General features: G+C 41.1%; 2 protein-coding genes across 2 annotated transcripts; one reads left to right on the top strand and one right to left on the bottom strand.

Annotated features, from left to right (window-relative positions):
* Nucleotides 1-1040: 1040 nt before the first annotated feature.
* Nucleotides 1041-3027, bottom strand: LOC139720688 (uncharacterized). The gene is made up of 2 exons (XM_071632044.1): nucleotides 2895-3027; nucleotides 1041-2052 (listed from the first exon to the last, which is right to left on the bottom strand). Exon 2 carries the CDS (start codon nucleotides 2029-2031, stop codon nucleotides 1354-1356), a length of 678 nt encoding a protein of 225 aa, XP_071488145.1. The 5' UTR covers nucleotides 2032-2052; nucleotides 2895-3027; the 3' UTR covers nucleotides 1041-1353.
* A 716-nt stretch (nucleotides 3028-3743) lies between these two features.
* On the top strand, nucleotides 3744-24381 carry LOC139720659 (uncharacterized). Its single transcript, XM_071632015.1, has 12 exons — nucleotides 3744-3884; nucleotides 8684-9755; nucleotides 10232-10389; nucleotides 11126-11294; nucleotides 13974-14147; nucleotides 14752-14860; nucleotides 15375-15763; nucleotides 16813-16915; nucleotides 20816-20884; nucleotides 21713-21781; nucleotides 22497-22565; nucleotides 24305-24381. Exons 2-12 carry the CDS (start codon nucleotides 8685-8687, stop codon nucleotides 24379-24381), a joined length of 2457 nt encoding a protein of 818 aa, XP_071488116.1. The 5' UTR covers nucleotides 3744-3884; nucleotide 8684.
* Nucleotides 24382-27805: the final 3424 nt, after the last annotated feature.

Genomic DNA, 27805 nt, shown 5'->3' with positions numbered 1-27805 from the left:
CAGCTGCAGTATCAAGCAGGCGCTGGAATGCTGTTGTGGACTTTCTACACAAGCCTTTATACCAAGCTAAAATGGCCCATTCCTGTTTGAGATTCCTTCCATAGGCAGTGGTCCACGTCCATACATCAAGGGGGGGGGGGGGGGGGGGGGCTTTCTAGAAGCTATATATAATACCATTTTATAATACATTCAACCCAACAAGGATAAGTGCATTCCATTGAAAATGTGCCTCATTTCAAGAGAAAGTTGAATTTCACTGCTTTTGCGGTGCTGTTATGTATACCTTCACTTCCAGTATTCCAAGTAATTGTATTCAGTTATCCCAGAGGTATTACTTCATTTCTAGCCATGTCTCTGGGTGGTAACTGGATCCCACTTTCATGAGTCACGCACCATCTCTCCTTGGAAATTTATGAATAGTTAAGAGAGTCTAAAAAAAGATGCATCACCTAAAATGAAAGTACCTGCAGGTTTTCCTTATAATGTGTAACACAGTAATTATTCATTGTTCATATGAGGTTCTAAGTCAGATCAACACGGGCTAACTTTACAATCTGTGAGCACCTTCTCATCATTCTTTCTGGAAAGGGTAGTCTGCGATTTCAGAATTTGTTATTTCATTGCACTTTCAAAACAAAACCTATGACAAGTATGAAAAAAAGGTCAAAATTTCTTGTCAATATGCCACTGCCAAAAGAGTGAAAACAAAGACTGCTAGAAGATATAATCAGAACTTTTGATCCTCCATATCAGTCAAAAAGTACTTATAATGTTATATCTGACTCAATTTGCAATTATTTTGGAGTGCAGTAAACTCTGTCACTACTTTGAGAATACTAAATGTGCATTCAGTTAGAAACCTTTGTGCATGATTCAATAATGCCTCTGGCATCTTTCAGGGCAATGTATGTATTATTATAATTCATTTCACTCACAAATATTACTGAGGAAATACAAAATACAAATTCCATTTATGCTGTTAAAAATTCCAACATCATTTAAACAGCTCAACATTGCACAGGCGCATACAAGACAAAACAAAAATAAAATAGATTCAATATCTCTTTGAAATCCTGTTCAAAGCTAAACCATGGTAGTAGCTGCTTGCAGTTGTAAGACACTTCTGTTTTAAGTATCACAAATATTTGGTTTGGAGTCTAGGACGCATCTGCTTCTGAATACCAATATCCATTCAACCCGTTTAGCGTGCAACTTTGGAAGATGACATATTAGCGTGTACCGTACCCAACACTGATGCCAGACACTGACACCTGAATAACACAAACATTTTTTTCAAAAAGACAATTCACAGATCCAGTTTTAAGTTCTTTCTTTGGGTTTGCAGCCGACTCTTCAAGAAACCTGCAAGTTGCTGATGAGCTTTGACGCTAACTCAACGTCACTGCGATGCCTGCTGAGTCCGTCATCGATTCGTAGCCTGTCCAAGTGGAGGTCATCAAGTGACTTGGAGCGGGGTAGAGAGATGGTCGGCACACTTAGTGAGGGAGCCTTCTCGGCTGCCTCCGTACTGGGACTTCGGTATTTCCGCCCGTTCCCATTGTAATCTGTCTGTGGATCGTCAAAAAAGACGTCATCCTCTAAACTGGTTGAAAGGTACGACTTCATCTTGCGTGAATGGGAGACCTTCGGTCTGTAGGGGACCGAGTAGGGCTTCCTCTGGTATCGACACCGCGGCCGATGAGTCCTCACAACGCGGTGTTCACTTACAAGGGCCGACGACGAAGGATAACCGTGGGAGGCACTCAAGCTCTTTTCTGCTTCCATGACGCCGTTCATCTGGCTGCCACCCTTGCTGCTCCGTCGGGTGATCGGGTGACTGCTACTGGAGAGGACGGAGCCCACACACGTCACAAACTGCGGGTTCATCTTCACAACGTGAAAGCTTGATGACGGGGACGCCGAGGCAGCTGCAGCGCTGGCAGTGGCAGACTTCTCACGAAGGAAATCCCTCCTACTCTCAGTCACAATGCTGAGCATTCCCAGTTCATTCAAGGCCGAGTCCAACTCCATTCTCACTTCTTGTCAAATGTCCTAAAAACAAAAATATCAAACATTACTTTGGCACTGGCTAATGATAGTAACTCTTACACCATGCATGTACAAGAACCCACTTTACTTCTCTTGTAAAGTAGAATCTATAGTAGAGGGTGAAATTCCATAATATGATGAAACCCACCAGTGAAGTGGCCACACATGAAAACCGGCTGATAATCTGCACGAATCTTCAGGACCAAAGATTCAGGACTGAAGATTACCTGGATGCATGGCCCCAGAAAGAAAAACTCCCATTCAATGTGCTTATCTCAATCACAACTGTGGAGACACAAGTTGACATAATTAAATTTATGCATGTATTTTAATGGTTATGTTAGAATTGTCTACAAAGTTCATGATAACAATCTCAACCCTATAAACAGTAGGGGGTCTATTTATAAAATCTTTTGTACGATGACAATGTACCAAGTTTCTGACGCTACCTACATTGGTTTTTGTTTCATTGACGATTGTGTTGAGTGTTTCTTCATGCAATATGCAATTTAGATGTGTGCTTATATGCCTTCGATAGTCATTGAAAATGTTGTGATTACCCGAGAGTCCAATCGATTCAACTATTACATAGTAAATGGGTGTGTTCATGTGGATGGTCGGGTACATTTTTTTTTTTTTTTTTTTTTTTTTTTTTTGGTACTCAACTGTATCTGTGGGTAGTTAGCTAACCACTGCTGAACCAGTGCAGCACAGCAGCAGTATCAAAGTGGCAGTATGACCAGCAACAGCGCAAAGAACAATGCGATTGCATGATTTGATGAACAGACTCACAGTAAATTATATCATATATTTCAACCAAAATAAAATTGATCATAACTTCTTACCTCGATGGAAGAAAACGAACACGAATTTCTTGACAAATATCGCTCTTCCAACACCATCTCAGTTGTCCCTCAGCCACACAAGGTCCAATCGGTTTCACATGATGACTTGCCTTGCCTTGCTTGCTCACTGTAGATATATACCCTTGCTGATGAAACACGCTGCGGCTAGCTCCTATCACATGTGCACTTTCTACCGCACCTGTATGCACAGGGCAAGATTGTCATAGCTGTGTTGATATTCGACAGTCAAAGCCACAAGGCACTGGTTTGATTACTTAGTACGTGCATATCGCGGTATTCCCACGGAGAATCGCGCACCAACGCGAAAACATAAACAACAGTGCACCCTCTACGCCCCAACCCATAGCTTTCGCGGGCAATTGGATTGTACCAAAATATGTAGGGGGTGATGCACAAAAAGCTATATATATTTCTTTCAAGTACCCTTTTTAAAATCAACATGAATATGAAAACTGACTTAAATAAATAAGATATTTTTGATAAAAATCTCTTGTCTTTAACTCTTATGATATCGATTCCAACGTATTGCAAAATAATGACAATTTTTTAGCCACAAAATATTGAGGTATTCCAATCCATTGCATAGCACGCAATCCTACTACACAGACTGCACAGTACACTGCGCGGCTGCCCGTGCAAGAACTCGGCGACATATGCCGCGTTGTTTGTGTTGACGCTCCGAAACTGAACGCTGGAGCACTACGATCAATCTACGTGTAACTTGATTGCGTGCTATGCATGCATCCGTGTGTTACCCATGCTGTATGCAGAAGTGCAGTCACATGTGTATCATCAGCAAATGCGCAAACAGGTCCATGACCCATTCTTTGTATACATGCAGTAGTGGCAGTGTTACGGCTTGATCTAAACAAATCTATGCGATATGGAACTTGAACTTTCCCAAATCAAAGAACGATGCATTTCCCGTGAGAAGATATGAGTCCTGTGAAGTCTTACGAAATTTGTAAGGTAAGACTCATGATCGTGCAGTTCTTCGTAACATGTTCAGGGTTTCAGTCTTCAGAGAATGAGCTTTCGTTCGCTGGACCGCTGGACGCTGCGCGCTGATTGTGATATTGCGTCAGCATCATCAACATGGCATGGTCCATGGTATGGACCATGGATAGACCTAGTCGCCAGTCGGTGTTGAACTTAAAAATGGTGCTAATTATTCAGTTCGAGATCATTTATTGTTCTATGGTCTACTACCATGTAGAATCTACAGTACTGTAGTAAAACAAAATGGATACGGAAATACATTTTTTTATTTCAGTCCGGGAAACCCGCTCATGAGGACCGCTCCCCCGTAAGAGGACTGCCCTCGCCTCATGTGATGATATGAGGACCCCGGGGCTCCTCATACTGACCCCGGGGGGAAGTCCTCACGAGGACCCCTATTCACTTCTTTTTCATCTCACATCTGACGTATAAATTGTTGCAACTTTGCACGGTGATTTTTTGTTACACACACATGTCCACTATCCATGATGAAAAGAAGAAAAAAATCCTGTCTGTTTTTGTCTTCAAAAATTGAGTTTTAATCAACCGATGCAGAGCGCCCATCAAAACACGAGCGCCAACGTGTTCGCACAATGCCAGACTGCCGCACCTAGCGGCCTGATCCGTCTAAATATTTTCGGTGCTTTTTCTGCGGCTCGCACATCTCCGCGCGTGAATCAGCTTCGTGAAGCTGAAGTCTGACATCTTTTCACACAAATTCGTAATGAGAAAAATTAAATCAGTACTAACCTGATCTTGTACATATATTCCAAATTACTATTCCACACTGATAGAGTAGGTGGGTACTCCAGTTTGTTAGCAAACTAATCACTTTGTAGTTATGACGAGTTCACTTCCTTTGTCAATTCTGCGCCGTCCGCTAATTTTTGCCAGTTTTGGCGTTTTCTTGGAATCATCCCGCGGTGCGACGTCACATCACATCACACATCCAGCACATCCAGACAGCGCGCAAGCTGAGAGATTTTCAGAGCGAACTTGCGCGCTGTCTGTATGTGCTAATGGGGATGCGTGATGTGATGTGACGTCTCGTCGCGGGATTCCAGAAAAAGCGCCCAAAGTTTAGCGGACGGCGGAATTGACAAAGAAAGTGAACCCATCATACCTACAAAGTGATTAGTTTGCTAACAAACTGGAGTACTCGCCTACCTTATCAGTGTGGAATAGTAATTTGGAATATATGCACAAGATCAGGTTAGTACTGATTTCATTTTTCTCGTTACGAATTTGTGTAAAAAGTTGTCAGACTTCAGCTTCACGAGGCTGATTCACGCGTGGAGATGTGCGAGCCGCAGAAAAAAGCACCAAAAATATTTAGATGGATCAGGCCGCTAGGTGCGGCAGTCTGGCATTGTGCGAACACGCCGGCGCCCGTGTTTTGATGGGCGCTCTGCATTGGTTGATTAAAACTCAATTTTTGAAGAAAAAAACAGACAGGATTTTTCTTCTTTTCATCATGGATAGTGGACATGTGTGTGTAACAAAAAATCACCGTGCAAAGTTGCGACAATTTATACGTCAGATGTGAGATGAAAAAGAAGTGAATAGGGGTCCTCGTGAGGACTTCCCCCCGGGGTCAGTATGAGGAGCCCTGGGGTCCTCATGAGGCGGGGGCAGTCCTCTTACGGGGGAGCGGTCCTCATGAGCGGGTTTCCCGGACTGATTTACGCTTCAAGTAGCTAGTAGGGGCTGTATAGTCTAGGCCAAGGGTGTGTAAATGTACAATATAAATTATTAGTCTATTACTATTTATTGCATATTGCTGATGCTGGTCTTGCAAATAAACATTAGTTTGCAAAGATATGTAACAATTACATGGTCATGCATTATTACTCAACTTTATTTACATATTACAGGATACACAACTTGTAACGTGTTAGTACATGTATACACGATGTACCATCATGACCATATTTTAAAGAAGACTCGTGATATACATTTATTTTGTACAATCAGTGCTGAAATGAAAGTTTACCACGAGATATGATGTCAACATTATTAGTGAGTAACTTTGTCATGTTGAGCGCGTGTGGTTGTATACATTTCCTTGATATGAATATATAATGCATCACAAGTCACAAACTTTGTTTGTTTTTTCAGTGATCTGATTGAGGGCACATGCCCTTCCCCCCCCCCCCCCATTTTTATGCCACTTTTGTCCCATTTTTAAAATATTTTTATTTTTTTTCTAAATGCAATTCAATCCGGGACACACTCCTCCCCCTTCTTCAAACATTACCAACAATTTCCCTAAAAGTAGAACATCAGGGAAAAACACAAACAGTAACAAGAAGGTAGGTCTGCAATTATTTTATAAATATACTTTTGTATCAGTTGAATTGTTCACTGAAATCTAGATAAAGTTAATCCTACAGTGGCTATACACTTGATCGTTACAGTAACCAAAATGATGGCTGTGATATTCCTTTAAAAAAAGTTAATTCATAAATAATTTAAAATCTACAACATTTTGTAGTTTAAAATTCAAAAAGATGGATGATTCATTATTGCATTTCAAGAACTAAATAAACCAGGAAAAGATAAATAGTACCCCTCTTCAATCAGTTCATACACTCTCGCGACCATCTCACATATTTCCCATTGACTAATGGACACTTTCCTCCCATATCGCTGGTTCAGGCAGTGGACATGCTCCAGGATTTCCCGTCGGCGGTTTTTTGCGATACGATGATAGGTAGCAAGTTTGATATCATTGGAAAGCAGACATTTCAGTCAGTCAGAATATGTATGAAAACTGCTGAAAACTTAAGTGTAGGGTTATGAAAACAACCTTCAAAGTTGTTGTTTTTTAACACCCAACTCAGAAAAGCTCGAAAAAATCCTGTTAAATTTGATATACATACTCAAAATTATTCGGATTTTTTTCATAAATTCGTAGCAGTAGTGTTCACCGATCGATCCACGCAAGTGAGCTCACGAACAGATACCGAAATTTCGTATATCACGATACCGGTACTTTCTAATATGATGCTTACCTCAGTTTGCAGTGACGCGATTCAAAATGGTGGCCTCCATGACTCGTTCGGACTGTTTTCACGGTGCATTTCAAGTGCAAAATCCGTAAACAATTTATTGTTCAGTGCTATCGCAGCATATATTTTAACCATTTACAAACATCAGATCGTAAATATACAATGTATGAAGTTTCGAGTGAGATTGAAGGTAAATTGATAGCAAAAATCAACGAAATTTGTAACCTTGTTTAACACGTAAACAGATATTCATACATGGGAAAACGCGCGCCCGATTTGGCATCGCTACCAGTAAATCTATTTTAGATCTAAGCCTAACTACCCAACACTAACAGTGTTAGGCCCTAATATTAGAACTCTATAGAGTCTAGTGTTTTTACGAGTAGTAGATCTAGTCTAGACACGGTCTAGGCCAAGACCATGTAACGTCCACTAACGATAGCGTTAGTAGAATGCCTTCTCGAACCCTACTGTAGTACCTTAGTAGGCAAGATGTCTAATCTATTGACTAATGTTCAATCATGTATTAGGGTGTCTGGAGCATTTTTGTAACTTTTGAAATTCTTTGAAAAATAAATTATGAACTATTTTATATGAAAGAGAATTACATCATTAAGACATATTTCAAATTTCATGGTGAAATGATGTTTCTATCTCGAGAAATTTAACTTTCAAATCACAGCAATATTACCCCCTTTTTTGACGAGCACGCATGAAAATGTGTCCAAATCATTACGCCAAAAAGTTGCATTCGCGTGTGGATCTCCAGAGATCGGATAATGAGCGTACAGCAGTCAGAAAATACGCGTAACAAGCGCAGAAGCCATTCCCCCAGTGTCGTCACACCGCATGTGCTGTGTGTGTGTGTAGTGTGTGTACGTGCTCGCTCGGTACCCCTTACATACCACACGGCAGTTGTTTGCATTGCAGACCCACGCAACCCCATAGAATCATCGCAAGCTAGCGAGCACGAAAGCGTGCGTGCTGAAACTTGTCAGTTCTGCCAGCATACGAGCGAGGATGATATGCACTAGCCGACCATGTGCGCCCATGCCTTTACCAGCGCAGTGGTGACAGTCTGCGTCTTCTTAATGTCCCTCAACTAATTTAACCATAGATACAACCCTACTCTAACCCTAACCCTAAACCTGACCTAACCTTGCTTGCTAATGCACGGATGCATGCATATTTTACAATTTTGTCAGGATAATTTCTCTAGTAGATTTAGAGTTGTTCTGGTCAGATTCAACTGAGGTCACACCTGCCAAGACACTTCCTAGAGCTAACTTACCCATACAAGGCCATTGTTGTGGGTACTGTCACTTGTGACTGCCACTTTTGACTATGGACATGTTTTTAGAAAGCGTGTTAAGGGCAATATTTGGGCTAATCTAGAATCTGAATTCTATTGGTCAGTATCCATATCCTATCTTTATTCTTGTTAAAAGTCAGTCAAAATGTGATGTTTGTGTGGGAAATGCTACCATTGATGTATAAAGATGCTAGTTCTGGTTCATCCATCCTCCATTCACCATCCAAATTAAGGCACAAGATTAAACTAGTGCTACATCTGGATTGGATGAGCTGACGAAACGCCCAGGATTGGACAAGAAGCCGTTCTCACAATTCAACAGTAGTCCAGATGCAGTGATTCAATTCTGTGCCTTAAACGCTAACATTCTTCAGATATTGGATATTTTGTTCTGTATTTACTATTTTAACATTCTCTGGTCATACTTGTATTTTTACATGCCCCAGAATGGCCGATCAGCAGCAACCAGTGCAGGATAAAACTGACTCGGACACGCAAGAAACGATCGATAAAGTGGAAAATGATGGTGAAGTCAGTGAGAAAGATAATGGACTCGACCACAAACAAAAGGAAGCAACACAGGAAAATTACATGCAGGGGTCCTCAGAAGGCGAGACTAAGTCAGCACAGCCAGAACCAGGTGGAGGCTCCGATGTGGAGATGCTAGAAGGAGATGATGATGCGGACTCGAGTGACGACGATGACATCTACCACATGCTGATCGCTCAGGATTCCGACTCTGAAGACGATGAGGCAGAGGATGTAACGGAAATGGCTGAGAGTGTTGATGCGCCCCAACAGGCCCCACAGGCACAAGATAACAGCGAAAGCACCACTGCTGATGCTGCTGCTAATGCCAATAAGGGGTCAAAGGCCAGGGAGGACAGGGGTGATGAGTTTGAAGTGAAGGTGACTCAGTTTGTAGAAGAGCACTCCACGGGGCTGGAAATCACTCACGAACCAGTCACTGAGCCCTCACTTGGTGAAGAGAAAATTTCGTGTGCGGAGGGCAGAGATGCAGTTGGAAAAGCAGGAGACAAAAGCGATGTTACCGAGGAGGATGGCTGTAACACCACTGAGGGCGCTTTGTCACGAGATGCCCTCACATCTGGGACAGACCACAAGGAAGCAATATCGGGCAGTACTGGCCAGGCAATGCCTCCAACCTCAGAGGAGAGAGAGACCCTGGCATCACCGTCTGTTACAGAGTCGAGCGACTCCAGCACAAAGCTTTCACCCTCCCTGCCCTCCTCCGGCGGTCAGAAACTCGGAGGGCTTCCGTCCTCGCCCAGCTCGAGCGACCTGAAGCCGTCGACACCCAGCACCCTCTCCAGCCGAAGCAGTACAGCGGAGAGCAACGACGAGAGCAGCGGAAGGACAGACAAGGAGCCCGGGTCCAGCATCATCATTCGCTTCATGAGGACCTCCACCCGCGAGAGGCGGGAGAGTCGAGAGCAACGGGAGAGGCAGGAAAAACTACTGAAGAGCGAGCAGAGCCGTCAGCAGAGCAGAAATAAGGCAAGAGAATTGTTTTGTTGTAGTACCTTTAGTTTCAAAATAGTGATGATTGTCCTTGGCAACCAGCAGTTAGTGCCAGGCTAGGAATATTCAGTTTTGAACTTCTCAAGTGGCGGAGTTTGGTTGCCCAACCTTGTAGCTTCTGTAAAAGTGAGTATTTCACATGTGGCGTTATTAGATAATGTTCATAATTCTTAATTCATTGACTGTCAGCGTGCTAACTATTGATAGAAATCAAACACAAGCTAACGATCTACAGTAAATAAACTATTTGCGCATTTCCATGTTAAGACTGACATCACATGGTGTAACATGTGTATTTTTTTTTCTATTTGTCATTTTAATATTTATGAAGTAGATCCCATTCAATTGGAGTAGAGTGATTCAGTGTAAGATAAACCGTGCCCTCTGTTGACAACTCGAGCACAAAGAGTATACATTTCCTCTTGACTTCAATTTGTTTATTTGCTCTACAGTCCCAACAAGATATAGCTCAGAAGCGTCGAGGGAGCCAGCGCACGCCACACACCGAAGAGAAGGTGACACCGCCCAAAACTCGGGGCAAGATGGTCCGAGCTGGCTTCGAGTTTGTACCGGGGTTCAAGCTAGAGGCCATGGACTATCTTAACAAATGGTAAACCATCCCGTGTTAGAAACGCCATTGACACTGCTATGATTTTGAGTCGATATTGCAGTCCCATTGCTTTCTTTATATTTTCATATGCATCCTTCAATATGCAGCAGATTGTGTGAAAATTGGAGTGAGTATTTACTTTTTTTCATTTTCATTTCATTTTACTGTTTCTGCATGGTACAAGTAATCAACTGTAATCACTTTAGAAAATATATACATGGTTCATCATTATTCATGGCTGAATTTGCACATGAAAGGTAAGCAAATCATTGTGATAGAGAACTGAGATTCATTATATATCTCTGTTCTCTGTACCGGGAAAGGAAAAAATAATCAAAGCACCATACGGGAGGATCCCCAGTAAGCCGAGCTTAATATTGGGGCCTCATTAAATGCACAAAGAAAGAAATAAACCGTTTTAACACACTATTGACTTACTTAAACTACAACAAAAACTATTTCACACAACAAAACATACATGGTCATGTACACAGGTGATTCTGCATTTATAGGCTGAGAAATAAATGTTTTGTCTCATATTGGCAACTACAATGTACCGTATGTATTTTGATTGTTTTAACTCTGAATTGCTCTTAGAATCGTATGCTCTTTAATATTGCATTTGGTTTCTGATTATCTCACAAAAAGTTAAAATCCGAATCCCCATCTCAAACAAAACCATACCATTCCTTTAATAATGGACACCTGTGCTGCTTCCTTGCATGTCTGTGTCCAGGTATCTGGCCAAGATAGTCCAGGTAAACGAGGAGACCAGCCAGATCCTGATCCACTTTGAGGGCTGGAATTCGAGATACGACGAGTGGGTCCACTACAGCACCCCCAAGATTCGCTCCGTGGTCCGGACGTCCCACAGAAAGGATGGCTTCAAAGAGGAGCCAGCAGGGGTAAGGCCTTATCCATCCAATTTTTAAAAAGTGGGGGGGGGGGGGGGGGGGGGGGGGAGAGGAGCTAGCTGGGATAGGACCTAATCCATCCAATAAAAAGAGAAAAAAAGATGATTCATATCAGAGATTTACTGTATAAGCTGTTATTTTCGCGAGGGTTTAATTTTCTCGAATTTTGCGAATCACTGTTGGACCGCAAATTTAACAGCACGCGAAAATGTCGCCCATGCGCTGGTATAATGGTGCACTTACGACAGCTTCATGTCATTTCGTGAAAACAACATCTTGCAAAAATGTCCATGACCTCCTCATTCGCGAAAATAACAGCATATGCAGTACAACAATTCTCGTGATTGTTTTCATGCCTCCGCCAACGAAGTGGCCGGAGGCATTATGTTTTCGGGTCGTCCGTCTGTCCGTACGTACGTACGTCTGTCCTGTTTTGTTTTTGTCGATATCTCAAGAATCGTGTGGTGGTTTTACATCAAACTTGGTATGAGGGTATATCCTGGGGGGATAATACTTTGTTTGGATTTTAGGGTCACGGGGTCAAAGTTCAAAGGTCACAGGTTATTTTTGAAAAAAAGGTTGAAAATTCATGTTTTTCTCCATATCTCGCAAATGGTTCAAGGTATCTTCATGGAACTTAGTGTATATGCTTGTTCCAATGGGCAGTGATAATCTAGGAAAGTTGGGGGTCATGGTTCAAAGGTCAAGGTCAACTCCTCAAAATATCACTACTTTCCTTATATTTATGCAATGCCTGAAGGTTTTTTTTTTTCAACTTGATGTATGCATGTAATACCCGATATTTATTCTGTGGGAAGTTTCTTGCCAAAAGGTCAAAAGGTCAAAGGTCAAGTGAAAGTGTTGAATTGCACTTTTTCCTCCATATCTCAAAAGTAACTTGAGGTATCATCATGAAGCTTACATATTTATGCATGTTTAACCTAACAGTGATTCTCTTTGGAACTGTTAGGTCAAAGGTCAAAGGCCAGGTTTAGATAATGCTATTTTCCCATTTGATACTGAAATTATACTTTTTCTCAATACCTTGAAAATTACTCAATGCATAAACTTATAAAAGGGTCAAAAGTCAAGTAAAAATCATCAGTTCCCCAAATACCTGCACTCTTGACATTTTAATCATTCATCCAATTGAACCTAGTTCTAGGAAAGTGAACATTCAGCACATTTGTGACAAACCTGCTATTTTGATATTTTGCCAATTGTGTGAAACTGTCATCACACATTGTCAAGACATTGTACTATAGACCTATTAGGAGAACCATGCATTATGGCTGAGGCATATCAGTCGCCGTAGCGATATATCTAGTTTTCTCAATGTATTTTCACTTTAGTTCCAAAGTGTTACACTAGCAGTACCAGCAGTAATCCTTCACATTGCTTGACCTTGCTTCTTGTAGACCCCCCTATAAACTAATTCGCATTGTGAATACATTATTCCTTTTTGTCACCCACCTCCTGTATGTGAATGAATACATACCTTGGAAATTTGCAACAGTTTAGACACCATGCTGTGATTTCCTATCAGTGCAGTGTGTGACTTTACTGGTAGTTACTGAACACACTTTAGGGGATAGTCCTGTGCTCGATGGTGCAGAATCTACACTACATGTGATGTACATTTAAAATCCATTGATGACTAATCCTGAGCATATTTGGGCAGGTATCTATGGGAAGTGCATGTTATGATAAAGTCTGCTCGTCCTCAATGGGTTAAGAACGATGACTCTGGCTTGACCAAGACTATTGCATCGGCTCCACACCTGTGTAGTAGCTGTTATGGTGGTTTGAAAACTGAGATGTACAACAATATTGGCACAAAACGTCTTTGTTGCTGTAATAATAATTTTTATAGCAACAGATTGACAAATTGCCCTACATTGACATAAATAAGCATTGAAATGATCAGTGTTTATACAATAGTAGTAGCCATGATAAAAGAAATCATGGGCAAACATACTTGAGCAGGATGCGAACCGACGACCTCCTGATTACCGGACAGGTGTTTTGTCCACCAGACCACCAAGCTTCCGCCCGACCGCCAGTGCTGGCTCTAATCCCTATAGCATGCAGTGGGTACAGGATAATTATTCCACTTGCTTGGTAGTCTAGTGGATAAGACGCCTGTCCAGTGATCAGGAGTTCGTAGGTTCAAATCCTGCTTGAGTATGTATGCCCATGATTTCTTTTGTCATGGCTGCTAATAATGTAGCGTGGCACATTGTCCTCACAGATTATCTCAAAGATATGTGTGCTTTTGCATCACAACTCAAGATATGTATTGTTCTTGATCCCTATTCCTGCTATACATCAGAGGGAAGCTGTGTCACCGGCTTGCGCAGAAAGTAGCGATGCAGAGATTCCTTTGATATTAGGTTCTAGAATCCATGTCATCTGTCCCTTTGTGTCAAAGGAAATTGAGGATCTGCACAAAACTCTGTATACCCCTTCATCAGCAAAGTAGTAATTTGCCACAAATACCTTAATCCTTAAACATCATCATCCAGAAAAGATGGACAATAAACAAATCAACAGCAAACGAAATTTGGAATATTTTCTTAAAAATCATAGTACAAAATCATATACAAAATCACAATAAACAAAACAATAAACAAAATTTGAAACATTTTCTTTAAAAATTGTTGAATACAGAATTACAAGTCTGGAGACGAGGTGCTGGCGAGATGGTCTGACTGCCGCTACTATCCGGGCAAGATCGTGGGCATCAACCAGAACGGGTCGTACCGCATCATCTTCTACGACGGTATCGAGAAGAACGTCCAGGGGATGAACGTCAGAGAGATGCCGGAGCAGCTAAAGCAGCAGGTGAGAAGGATGATCCACAGCTTGACATTCTAGCACGGGTGTTTGAAGTCTTATGCATGCAGCACACAGTCCCTTGTGGCCAGGGATCTGGCTTTAGGGCATATTAAAGATGCTCTCTGATTCTATTGTAGCCTTGTTTTTTGAACATTTGATCAAACACACCGAATTGTTAGCCAAGAGTATCAGTCTTCAGCAAGATTTTCAGTAAGTTTGTGGAAACATTTTATTTACATGCAAGCTACTACATAGATTTCTGTTATATGTCATCAGTTTATGACATGGTGTGCAGAATGCCTCCCAGTTTATGGGATGTTATGCAAAATTTCAGCATGTCGCCTCAACCTCCTATAATCCCTGGGAGACCGTCTTTGGTATGCTTTGTTTCAGAATACACTGTACTCAGAAACTGACATCAACGAGTTTGCCAGATTGAAGTTGTATGTGGTGTCAACATTTCTGTGAAATGATAGTGCGGAAGGGTGTGTGTGTGAGGGTGGGGGGGGGGGGGGGGAGGAGGGCAAGGGAAGAGACCATAATTACCCTCTTCATCGATGGAGGAGGCGTTAGTCAAACTTGTGTTTTATCGTTTGACCCCCCTCTGAAGGATTTCTTCAGCAACCTGCAAGCGCAGATTGAGCGAGCCCAACAGAATGCAGCCAGGCGGAGCCAGAACCGGCAGCGGTTGGCTGAGAGAAATGCAGCTCAAAAACAGGGTGAGTGATTGGCATTCCCTGGGTAGGGGTGGTGAAGGAAAGTAGGGAATCAAGTGAATAACAAATGCCAGAGTTTTCGAACTCGGTGCAAACAAAGTGCTCCATTTGCGCTGTTGTTCATGCACATGGAAGTGGATGGCTTCTGTGGAGAGTGGCCAAACCTTCTTATGCAGGAGTCTATGAATTGATTAGTGTTGGAATTGTAAAACTTCTTACTAGCTTTATGATCTTTCTGTACGGAGGAATTGTGCAGTATCAAGGATTTGAAATTTTAGGCAGATTTCTGTGTGTATGTTTCAATTTCTGGGAATTCTCCGGAGAGGAAAAAAACAAGGAATAGCTACTGACTCCTATCCGCACATTCCTATAGTTTTTGTGACACACTGTTTTCCTATGTTTGCATGTAGGAGTGTTGATTTATGTCTTTCAGTAGTGCAGTATGTCTTGAGAGGTCCTTCCTCATAACCTTTTTCTTTGACCTCTGACACTTGACCTTTGACTGGACTCTCAACAGCTGCTGGTAGTGCCAACACCAGTCCACCAGAAGACCGAAAACGCCGTCTCTCATCGACATCCTCATCCCCAGCCCCAGGGGATAGGCCAAAGCGAGCCAGGGGGAGCACAGAGGAGGTCAAACCTGGTCACGAAGGGGTCAAGAGGTCACGTGGCAGCAGCACCGGCAGCCGCGACGACGTCAAGAAGTCGCAGGGGCAGGAGGAGAGCAAGCAGCCGGTGACGAGCGCAGAAGTGGTCTCGCAGTGGCAAGACGGTGCCGGCAAGGAGAAGAAGCCCCACGTGAGTCTTCGTGGGGGGGTTGCCAAGCCGACGGAGGTCAGGCGGGGTCACTTTCTCATGGGAGGCGGAGGAGGAATAAAGAAGAAGGAGGAAAGGACCAGTGTGCGGGTGAGCTGCTCCTCCAGCTAGCTCTTCTTTGGTCAATTTCCCCTCCCCCATCCCCAAACACACAAACAGACAACAAAAATACAGATCAAAGCAAACAAAAATGAGAAAGCCCCCTACCCCCCCCCCCCAAAAAAAAAAAAAAAAAAAAATGAGAAAGCCAAAAAATGACTAACAACTTGCAGCAAATATCACAAAAAGATAACTTTGATGCAGCTAACCCATGAGCCCGAGTTGGTTTTGTAATGTACAGAATTATTGGTGTGTTTCTGATTTTAAATGTCTTTAAATTTGATTTCCAGCATGAATTGCTTTGCTGGCTTGAGTGAACCCCATGTCGAACTTAGAATTGGTCTGAATGAACAGTAATGTCGCAAGAAATTAAACAAAAAAAAAACCCTCAAAATTTGCTGTTTGCAAGGGAAAATAATGTATGTCTACTGATTGAAACCACTACTCTTATAACATAAAACCATTTATGTATTTGATGCCAATTTGCTCTTGTAATGACACATGTCTGAAATTATAGGGCAAAGTATTCTGCATACCATGTATCTCCATTTTAAGACCCCCCCCCCAAAAAAAAAAAAAAAAAAAAAAAAAAAAAAAAAAAAAACGTCGCACATAAGCCAGCTTATCGCTGAAATTGTAGCTCAGTGCTTGAACTTGGATTGTAAATGGACATTTATTGACCAAAATGAGATCCACTCGGGACAAGGGGACAGTGCCGATGACAACTTAACTGAACCCAGGTTTAGATACAGAATACATAGAAGATGGTGAATTCTAGAACATAATGATATGCTACTGAAGCAACTTCTTCAAACTTGTAGTCTTTATAACATTTTCTATCCTCTTGAAATAAAGGTTTAGTGAATAGCAATGCTGTGTGTGATGTTGGTAGACATGCAATATGCCAAACTTCACAGGGAAGTCTTTAGTCACATGTGTGCTGAGCAGATGGTCAGTACTTAAATTTTGGTAAATCCCGATGTCATGACATGGACCAATTTTGCCCCTACCCTCCCTCCCCCCTCCTTCCCTCACGGCAGATTGGGGTGAGCAAACCAACGCCTCCAGCACCCACTGCACCACCTATTCAGCCAAAGGAAACCAGATCAGCTACAGCAGCAGCTGCTGCCACAACAAAACCAGGTATATATAGCAGAGAGTATGTTTTTCTTTCTTTCTTTTTTTTTTGAATATTTTCCCCATCTTCTTTTTCTCTCTACTTGATTATTATGCAGCAAAAATTTACGGATGCCAGCAGCCATGCACTGAATGGTCTTTGTTAGCGTTATTTTATTTTTTATTTTTTTATTTGTGTACAGTAAGCACAGCACTCTGTATGGGCATCCATGATGCAGAACACTTTCATTCATTTGTGTACATGTGTGTATTATATCTCTGTACTTTGTTATTGCATGTACTCGATATTGTTGCATTACATTCCTTCCTATATAAGAGTGCATCTTGCAAATTTTGAAGCTTTGTAAATGACAGGTGCTGAAGTCAAAGTAAGAAAAAAAAAAGAACAGTAAAAAGAACAAATATTGTTTGTAGGAGCAATTGTCTAGATTCTGTTGTGCTTTATGTAGCTTTACAAAACATGAATGACATAAGTATTGGCTGTGACTGGTAGGCTAAAAATTTTTACAGAAGGCTTTTGCACTTGCTTTCCTGTACTGATAATTCTAGATTTTACGAGACCACACATTCACTGACATTATTTATTTCCCCTTCAAACAAATATTTCCTGTATTCAATATGACTGCAGAAGTATTGAAAGTAGTGTTTCTTTATCTTTAATTGTTTAAAAAATTGTGTACATATGTTGCCCTGAAATATTGATGTTTAATTATTAGCGACTGAATGGGTAACTAACAGGGATTATGATGAGATAGTTTTGCTGTATGTAATTCATTCGGGGAAAGCACTACTGTGGCTGAATGGTATGGAAAAGGGATATCGTACACAGATTTCAATCATTTTCACTCTGAAACAAACGAAAGAAAAATAGTTAAAGACATTTGAAATGTTAACTTGGTTTGAGTGGCAACCCAGGCAAACAGTTAAAGAGAGAAATTAGCATGAGCTTTATCATTTTCATTTTTGTTGTAATTATATAAAGACAGGGTTTGTGCTGAATTATGAGTGCACTACTTCCATTGGAAACCTCACATGTAATGGAATTCAGAAAGGACAAGGATGTACTGTCTTCAAGAATTGTTCTTTTATCATGTGCTTTTACATTCCTTTTGCTTTTCTTATTTTTGGGTATGTTCAGTCAAGAGCACTTTTGGATATATATGTGAATTCATCATTCATGGAACATTTGTTTTCACACATCATTTGGTATTCCTTGACACCAAAATTGTACCATATTCCCACAGTATTTAAAGTGGCATCAGATTCATCCCCCGATACAAACAAACATCCTATGTCTACATACACTCCTCTCTCTGTATCCCTAGCGCCCACGGTACCAGAGAGAACGGACATTACCCCTCCAGCTGCCAAAGAGGGCAGTGTTGACACATCAGACCCAAGTACGTTTCCCTACAAGGAACAGCGCCCCTCCCTCCTGCCCTCGTGTGATGGTTTTTGTTTTTGTTTTTATTCTGGTTCAGTTTCCAATTTGCGAATCAGATTGTATGAACCTTTTTCAGTTCACAAACTCATAATGCATCACTGGTCATACCCCATTGTTTTTGTTTGTTGTTTTTTTTTGTGCGTAGTTTGCTAGTGTCCGGAAGGTTTTACATTTTAGTCGATACTTCAGTTTGCTTCATTTTATTTGTTTGTTTATTTGCACCTTTGATCCATATCACATCACATCCAAATTGTAACATTTTGTTTTACTAAGACCACAGAATTATTTACAAGCATTTCTCTTTGTGTGTATCCCAGAAGGATGGAGTCAGATCATTGGCCAGCCACCCTTCTCATATCTATGAACAGTTTCTCACTCCGTTTCAAATTTCCGTATACTACTTTTCGCCATTCCATACCATCCTGTATATCTGGGCACTTGCGTTGTGTCATAATTAGATGCGCTTCCATCATCACTGGCTTTCTATGTATAAAAAAAAGTCACATCATCAAAGGTTTTATAAACCACAAATACTTGTTGCAGGAGAGTAGGCTGTGTTACTCAATAGGTGTTATACCCAGATAAAAACACTCAATGGACACATAAAGGCAAACCTGTCCTTGTGGCCACCTGTCTATAACAGTCAACTGTCTTCCACCCCTCCCCCACCTTTTATTTGACTGTGTTGGGGGGGGGGGGGGGGGGGGGTCCTGAAGTGTAAGACGTCACTTTACCTCACTCAAGCATGTTTGCCCCTTGGATTTGTTTCTTCAGTTCATATCCTAATATGACATTTTTAGATGTTTTATCTAACTTGATTCCCAGTTTCTGATAACACTGTTTTACAAGTACAGTATATCTTGAGTCACTTAATTTTGCATTGGCAAAGGGTGGGGTGTGATAGAAAATGTCACCGGTGTCTGTAAATGCAAATCACACATCTAGTAGAAGTCGGCTGCATGCATCATATGGCACTAAAATCAGAGGGAGTAGCAAAGCAGTCGTGGAATCATCAATTTTTCTCTCACAAGTTTCTGCTAACCATTAAGCACTACTAATGACTGCAACTAATAGCTTTGATGTCAGCCCATGGATTGGATGTTCTATGTCCATATGTTGTTTTCTGCTGATGGTAAACTTTGTTACCATATAAGAAGCAGGAGACGCATTGTCCCCTCGCCATGACTTGATTGAAGACTAATCTGTCGTAATAATCGACTGCCCAATCTTAAAGTTGGAATGATAAACCGATTTGTACAGCATCCAATCTAAGTTTTGATTAAATGGAAACCCTAGACATCATATCAAGTATGTGGGACTAGGTATAATTCTATAGACAGAGTTGCAGTGTACTCTGTGAAATTGTACATGGTTGTGATGCCAATAGATAATTGACAATTTGTGACAGATGTATTCCACTGATACTTATGAACATGAAATTCCCTCTCTCCATTTGTAAGTGTCTATCAAGAGGTTGAATGTGTTTGTGTGTGTGTGTATGGGTTTGTTTGTTTTTTTGTGAGGGTTGTTCTTTTTGGGGATAGGGATGGGGTATGGGAGGAGAATGGGATGGGGTTGTGAGATTGTTGTTTTCTTTCAGTGTTTATGTGGTCTTTATTTGCGTACTTCACTAACCACATCATACCCACATTAGTTCCCTTTGAAGCTAGTTGTCATACAAGTTAGGACAAGATGGTGAGGAGCAACTGATGAGCTGTGCCATTGCTCCATCCAGAAGTTGCATGCCATGTTTGGAAGTGCTAGACCTAAATAGTCGTTGTTGGGTTGATGTTTGTCTCTCTAGAGCCTGTTCTTGTGTCAATATAGTGAAGTCATGGATGTGAAGAAAAACAAGAAAACTAAACACAAAACTAGAAATTTGTTGTTAACCATTTTCTAAGTGTGTTTTATAGGAGTGTTGACTCTTTTGGATCTACCCTGCACTTTTGTAGTTCTTCAAGAGTATTCCTCTGTGTATTGTTCAGTGCACTAAGTTGTTGTCCTGTGATAGTGTTACATAAATAGATTGTAATTTCATTTGCTCTAGAATAATTGAAGTAATTTTGGACATGCAGTTTAGTGCCGTATAGATGTGGACGATTTCTGCTGTTTTCATTCCACATTTTTCTTTAATTTCGAGTATATACCAATGCACCAGCTACATTCACAATAGAGGATCACCCCCCTTCAAAAAAAAAAAAGTAATTAGACAGACAGAAATAGAAATTTATGTATTGAAATTCAGTGATCATATTTCTACCCCACCATTTTAACCTGTACACATACATTGTACTATTGACTGTGAAATGTATTCAGGCCGGATTGTGTTCATAGTACAGATTATGGAATGATGTGGTGTTCAACTCCTTGCAAGAAAGGGTTTAGGAATTGTGCGTTTCCTGCACTTCATTTGTGATTGACATCAGTGGTTATAATTTGGTTTCCATTTGGTGCCCTTTCAGGTAAGACGACCACACCTACGGCATCTACAGCTCCACAGGCCCCTCCCCAGCAGCCAAAAGCAAGACCAGGTTAGTTGATCTCTGAACTTGGGACATCAGGAGTGTACAAGTCGAGATAGAACAATGATTATTAATATTACCTCCACCACAGAGGTTATGCTTTTGCTGGCATTTGGTTGGGGTTTTTTGTGTGTGTGTGTGTGCAAAATAACTCAAAAGGTTGTGAATGGATTAGGATAAAACTTGCACGAAAAGTGGATAATGACACAAGGAACAGATGATTAATTTTTGTTAGTGAGCCAGGAATTTTTATGAATTTTTGAAGGATTTTTTTTTTTTCTTTTGGCAGGTAGGTTCAATGAACGTTGGCGTTCAAGCTGCGCGTATTTGAGGTTTGCATGAGCGCACTTAAGTGTGTGCTCTGCTTGGGCACGGTGCTGCGCAGCTGGAAGTTAATGACATAAACAAAAAGCTTCTATATGAGGAATTTAGGCGTTTTTTTGCATGCATATACGTATGAGTGAAAATCACTGATCTCTATGGAAAAATAAGATCAATGTTGGAAATGAGCTGCTTGGCGGAGGTCTGCGCTTTCAGAGTGCTTTTCTAGTTGTTATATCATCATAAATATTTTCATTATTGTCATCACCACCACCACCGTCATCATCATCAGTGATCATACTACTACCCCACCATCTTAACATGTACACATACACTTGTGCATTTAATATTGATTGTGAATTGTATTCAGGCGTGAGTGTATTCATAGTACAGATTATGGAATGATGTGATGTTCAACCCTATGCAAGAAAGCATTTTAACATTGTATGTTTCCTACACTGCTTTTCTGAATGACATCATTGGTTAAATTTTGGTCTCCATTTGATACCGTTTCAGGCAAGACGGCCACACCTACAGCATCTACAGCTCCACAGGCCCCTCCCCAGCAGTCAAAAGCAAGACCAGGTTAGTCGACCTCTGAACTTAGGATCTTGGGAGTTTACAAGTAGAGATAGAACAGTGATTATTATTACTGTAAAAGTGGAAATTTTGCGCGACTAATGTTCTGCGCTTGGCCACGTAAGAAGAGTTACGCGTGTTTTTAATTTCGCAGAATCAAGACATCAACAACTGGAACATATGGCACGCAAAAATATTCGTGTGCTTTTATTTTCGTGCTAGCTTGCGGTTACGCGAAATGCGCGAAAATTTCCACTTTTATAGTATTATTATTATCGTTATATCATCATCAACAAAACAGTCATTGAATCATCAGTTTTCTCTCACAAGTTTCTGCTAAACACCGAACACCACTAATGAACTTCAACTAACAGCTTTGGTGTTAGTCCAGGGATTGGTTTGTATGTGTGTGCATTTCTGCTGGTAGATGTTCTATGTCCATACATTGTTTCGTGCTGATGGTAAAATTTGTTACCATAGTAGAAGCAGGAGATGCATTTCCCCCTCGCCATGACTTGATTGAAGACTAATCTGCTAGAAACAGTCAACTGCCCAATCTTACTTCAAGTTCAATTGACATACCGATTTGTTCATCATCCAATCTGAGATATGATAATGGAAACCCAAAACATCACATCAGGTATGTGGGACTGAGTATAGTTATGCTTTTCTGAGTGACATTAAGTAGTTAAATTTTGATCTCCGTTTGGTGCTGTTTCAGGTAAGACGGCCACACCCACAGCATCTACAGCTCCACAGGCCCCTACCCAGCAGCCAAGAGCAAGACCAGGTTAGTTGACCTCTAAACTTTAGGACCTTGGGAGTGTACAAGTCGAGATTGAACATTATCATCATTGTTGTTATCATCATCAGTCGTGTCATCATCGTCGGTATCATCAATATCATCATCATCATCATCACCATCATCATGATAATGATTGTGATTATCATTAGCAGCATTAAAAGAATCGCATAATCCAATGTGGCTGCACCATACCAGATATTTGCAGGCATGACAGATTCTCTAAAAGAGAAAAATAAAACTGAGGAACAAATGTAAACGCAGTATCAATTTTTGAGATTGTAGTGTATCTTGTATGTTCCAAAAGACAACTCGATGAATGCTGTTAAAATAAGGTGGGCATTGCCATTCAACATAGGAGTTAATGCTTCAATTGATTTTAACTTCAAGATGTTAATTAATCTTTAGCTGCATTCACACACAGTAATTAACCCATATCGAGCCAACACACTTGTCTAAACAAACACCGCAGTGGCCCAGCACCGTTTGCGCACACATGCCGACAGGCAGACAACTCTTTAAACAATCGCTCTTCATTAGCAAGCAATGAACAAAACATAGTCAAGTTATATGTCATTTGACAGTAAACCTGCGAGGGTGTTGAATTAGTATTAATTAAAAATAAGAAAACGTAATCGTCTATTAAGGTAGCGTAAGGGATTCGGAAAAAAATTAGATGCATCCATGAAAACAGCTATTGTATTTCACGAAAAAATGTACTGTTTGGAGGAGAATAACACAAGCCACAAATTGAGGTGAATCCCTGCGATATAAAACGTTTTAATCAGTAGCATTACATCATAGTTACAGAGAAAATTACAAATAGATCTTACTACAAAACTTCAAAGCGGGTGGGTAGAATATCTAAAATAGAATAAGTAACTAGTGAATCGGGAAAGAGAAGCGGTAAAAATTATATCATGTCCATCTCCTAGCTAAATTGGTAAAACTGGGAAAGCCTATTAAAATAGCTCGATGGCATTATCAAAGCTCTAAAATTAATCCATACATCGTTCTTGCCCTCTTTTTAATTCATTTGTGGGTTCTTTGTCTCTTAAGTTAGGGGGGGGGTGAAGAATACTAATTCTTCTATTCTTTTTTTTTTTGGGGGGGCATGAAGAATACAATTCTATTTTTCTACTTGATAATAATGTCGCTCCCTGACACACTTGCCCCCCCCCATGTAGAAATACATGTTTGATGTCGTTCATAATTATGTAGATGATCGCCAACTTTCAATTGATAGCGTGGTGAAATTACAACCGCCAGTATGTTATTTCTCCGTTCATGGAACACCCTGTACAGGTGATTGACATGTAGATGGCGCTGTTTATCCTGTCAGTCTCGTGGGCCTTCTTTGCCTACTGTCGGTCTCGTGGGCTTTCTTTGCTTAGTGTCGGTCTCGTGAGCCTTTTCAGCTTAGTGTTGGTCTCGTGGGTCTTCTTTGCCTACTGTCGGTCTCGTGGGCTTTCTTTGATAGTGTCAGTCTCATGAGCCTTTATTGCTTTGTGTCGGTCTCGTGGGCTATGTTTGCTTAGTGTCGGTCTCATGAGCCTTTTGTGCGCAGTGTCGAACACATGGGCTGTATGACTCCTGAGCCGTAAAACTCGTGGACTGTATGACTCATGGACCTATTATTGATGTCGGTCTCGTGGACCGTATGACTCGTGGGTGTAGGTCTCGTGGGATGCCGCAGGAATATGATTTCACTCCACTTTGCCGTGCAGGTCCAGTCTGCACTGGCAGTGGTAACTGTACTGTTGTCCAACCCCCGGCCGGCTGCAGGCCGCCCCACCGTAAATGAAACATAGCTAGCCACTTTCCTTAGCAGCAAAGAAAGCCCACGAGACCGACACTATACTCAATTAAGACTCACGAGACCGAGAGTATGCAAAAGAGGCTCACTAGACCGACACTGGGCAAAGAAAGCCCACGAGACCGACACTAGGCAAAGAAGGCTCACGAGACCGCCATTTAAATATCAATTCAAATATGTAACTGTACAGGGTGTTCCAATAAGGGGAAATTACATACTGGCGGGTGCAATTTTGTTACGGTGTCGAGCGACATATTGTAACTAATAACAGCACCATCGTGTTTGTACATGTGTGGCTTTGAGGGGGCAGTTCTGTCATGCTACGGGGAGCGACATTGTTACCATTTTTTTTAAACAATATTGCCCTCTCCATGGGACCACCCCCCCCCCCCAAAAAAAAAGAAATGTTCGACAAAGTGATAGAGGCCAAGAACGATGAATGGTCTAATTTCAAATGCCATCTTGCTGTATTTAATCGGCTTTCCTAATTTCTAATTAGACGGCGGACAGGATCTAAGGTTTTTTCACCCTTTTCTTTCTCGCTTCACAAGTTGAGTAGGCCTTATTAGACATCCTATCTGCTTACTTATACCCCCTACTTAGAGTTTAATTTGTAATTTTCTCTTTAAGTATGATGTATCAAATTCAACAGATGAAAACATTTTTTATAGCAGCGATACACCTCGATTTCAGTGGCTTGTATTTGTAAAATTATTTTTTTCAAAGCGGTACCTTTTCCATGAAATAGAGAAGTTGTTTTCATGGATGCCTCTTTTTTCCAAATTGTTAATGCAGCCTTAATAGACGATTACATTATTTTCTGTGAATTTATACCATTTCAACGCCTTTGCAGATGACTACCCCCCCCCCCCCATATCATGTAAAGTAGATGTGCACTATAACGCTGACAATTTTGTGAATAATTTTCTTGCAGTGAACTTCATTTCATACCCGGGTATATTTCTAGTTGGTTGATCTGAATGTCCACACGATTTTGTTATTTTTAATTATTTCTAAGTAGGTGTATACCGGTATGGGCTTTTCAGATAGGGAAACCAAGGTGTTTTGGCATTTTCGAAAGTAAGGTTGAAACATCTCATGCACTTTAACTGACCTTTGTTTATTTTTTTCCACAAACACTCACATACGCAAACACAATTAAAGATCTCGAACCGTTCAGGGGGTGAGGGAAGGCAATTGACGGGGTAATACCCTAGCAACTCTCCTTTTCCATCTCTTACACCTTCTTTATGGCATTATCTGGACATCCTATTAAAACAGTTAATTGGTCTATAGATGGCGCTGTTCATTTTGTCGGCCTTCTGGGCCTTCTTTGCCTAGTGTCGGTCTCGTGAGCCTCTTTTGCCTAGTGTCGGTCTCGTGGGCCTCTTTTGCCTAGAGTCGGTCTCGTGAGCCTTTTTAAGCGTAATGTCGGTCTCGTGGGCTTTCTTTGCTGTGTCGGTCTAGTGAGCTTTTTGTGCATAGTGTCGAATTCGTGGGCTGTATAACTAGTGGGCTGTATGACTTGTGAGCTGTATGACTCGTGGGCTGCATGACTTGTGAGCTGTATGACTTGTGGGCTGTATGACTCGTGGGTATCGTGGTCGGTCTCATGACGTGCACCCTTGCCAGATGGTGATTTCGGTAACCAAAAAGGGCGAATTTTGGTGATTTTTTTTTAACACGTTCATTTCTTTTTAGCACGAGATTTCACACGCCAAGTGTCATGCATGGTCTGCGGTGCTCGTTTCAGATTCATTTGTACGTGAAATCTCTCGCGAAGCAAAGACTCCGCAATACCCATTCCTTTGCACGTGAAAACCCAGCCAATCTGTATAGTTCTCGCACGTCGATGGAAACCCGCACTGTATTCGTTTTTAAAGCAAGTCAAGGCGCAGGGACCCAGAAAAAATAACTTCGTTCAACCCACCCCGCAGAAAAGTTTTGACTGCATGGGGTGGTCGGTTGGACCATCTGGAACACCCCTGGGTAGTATGTGATTCCAAATTGTGGTATCAATAAAATTTTACAGGCAACTTTATTTGCGACAAGACCATATTTTTCGAAAAAAAAAGAGTCTGCGCACGCTAAGACTACTACACGCAGCACTTGCACTGGTACAGGCGCCAGTGCCAGTGGTGCGTGTAGTAGTCTTAGCATACGCAGACTTTTTCTTCTACGAACAAGGGTTTTTGCCTGCAAACTAACTATTCATGCCAAGCTGGGGTCGGTGTAATGTAGTAACTAGCCGTTTTTATTTTGTCTTTATATCTCCGAGTTGAAGCGAGCTGAGTGAGAGCGCATACCCAGTGATTGCGACGCCCGAACCGTTTTTTGTCGCAATCACTGGGTATTCGCCCTCATTTGGTTTAGCGCAATACAGCGGGCTTCTGCACAATACACCAGCTGCAACTCAGAGAAATAAAGACGAAATAAAAACGGCTAGAAATTAGATTAGGGTTGGTAACGCTTGTCGCTATCGGGGCACTGAAAATGACAAAATTATCGCGGTTTTTGCATTTACTTCATGAAGAATTCATCAAAACTCCATAAAACTATTATGTACATGTTGCTAGAGATGTCAGCAATACAGTGGGATACATTGTAAGGTATAATATTGTGCATGGTTGCCATGGTAACCGGATGCCTACAGGTGATTGGTACCCCCCAAAAAAAATAATAAAAATAATAATAATATCTGGAATCTAGACAGGTTTGTTTCTTTTGCCTTTCGTGCACATCACACATTGTAGATCGGATCTTAAAGTACCCGTTTACCTGAACACTATAAAGTTAGCCTGGATAAAAGGGAAAGGACGCCCAAGATTTTTCCCTCGTTCTCTCCTTAGCGTTATCATTACTGCACGTTTTGATACAAGTTTACATATCATGTTTTTTTTTTCATTTTATTCTATTATTTTTTTCCTACAATAATTAACGAACACAAAAGTACGCTTAATTCTTTGATGGATAATACAACGTACGTGTATATGCCTTCTTTAGAAAGGAATTTATCTGCATTTTGAATATCCTTCCTTAGTATGAACATGAACAATCAATTGCTTTCCTCTGCTCTTTTCCAGGATTGCTTCGAATAGCCATCGTTCTGTAAATAGTCAAAAGAGCTAACATTAGAATATGATTGGCTTTGCTCTCTGTATTCACCTATATTTTTAAGGGAAATTTGTGTCCATACATTACTAAAAGCTACATTTGCCTATGAAGTCAAATTTGTGTTGAAAGTACGACGGATGCAACTTTTTCATGCATTTTACTATTCGAAAATGATATCTTTCTTTCAATGGCCGTTTATTGTGCCTTTGTTGACAAATTTTGCTGTAACTTGAGAATGCTTCAATATATTCTTCACATATGTGGTACACTTATGTAGAAGGAAGGGCATCCTTATTGA

The sequence above is a fragment of the Diadema antillarum genome, unplaced genomic scaffold, assembly GCF_040938485.1.
Source record: "Diadema antillarum isolate AM-2024a unplaced genomic scaffold, OU_Dant_1.0 scf00000131, whole genome shotgun sequence".
In the NCBI taxonomy this organism is placed as follows: Eukaryota; Metazoa; Echinodermata; class Echinoidea; order Diadematoida; family Diadematidae; genus Diadema; species Diadema antillarum.
Note: the sequence above shows the minus strand (reverse complement) of the source record. Positions and strands in the feature narration are given on the sequence as shown.

What these genes read in the sequence shown, in the direction of transcription:
- LOC139720688 (XM_071632044.1), bottom strand. Translation starts at nt 2,031, where the DNA reads ATGGAGTTGGACTCGGCCTTGAATGAACTGGGAATGCTCAGCATTGTG.
- LOC139720659 (XM_071632015.1), top strand. Translation starts at nt 8,685, where the DNA reads ATGGCCGATCAGCAGCAACCAGTGCAGGATAAAACTGACTCGGACACG. An exon ending in AAATGCAGCTCAAAAACAGG is followed by an intron (nt 14,861 to 15,374) that starts GTGAGTGATTGG and finishes GACTCTCAACAG; the next exon opens with CTGCTGGTAGTGCCAACACC. An exon ending in GCAGCCAAAAGCAAGACCAG is followed by an intron (nt 20,885 to 21,712) that starts GTTAGTTGATCT and finishes ATACCGTTTCAG; the next exon opens with GCAAGACGGCCACACCTACA.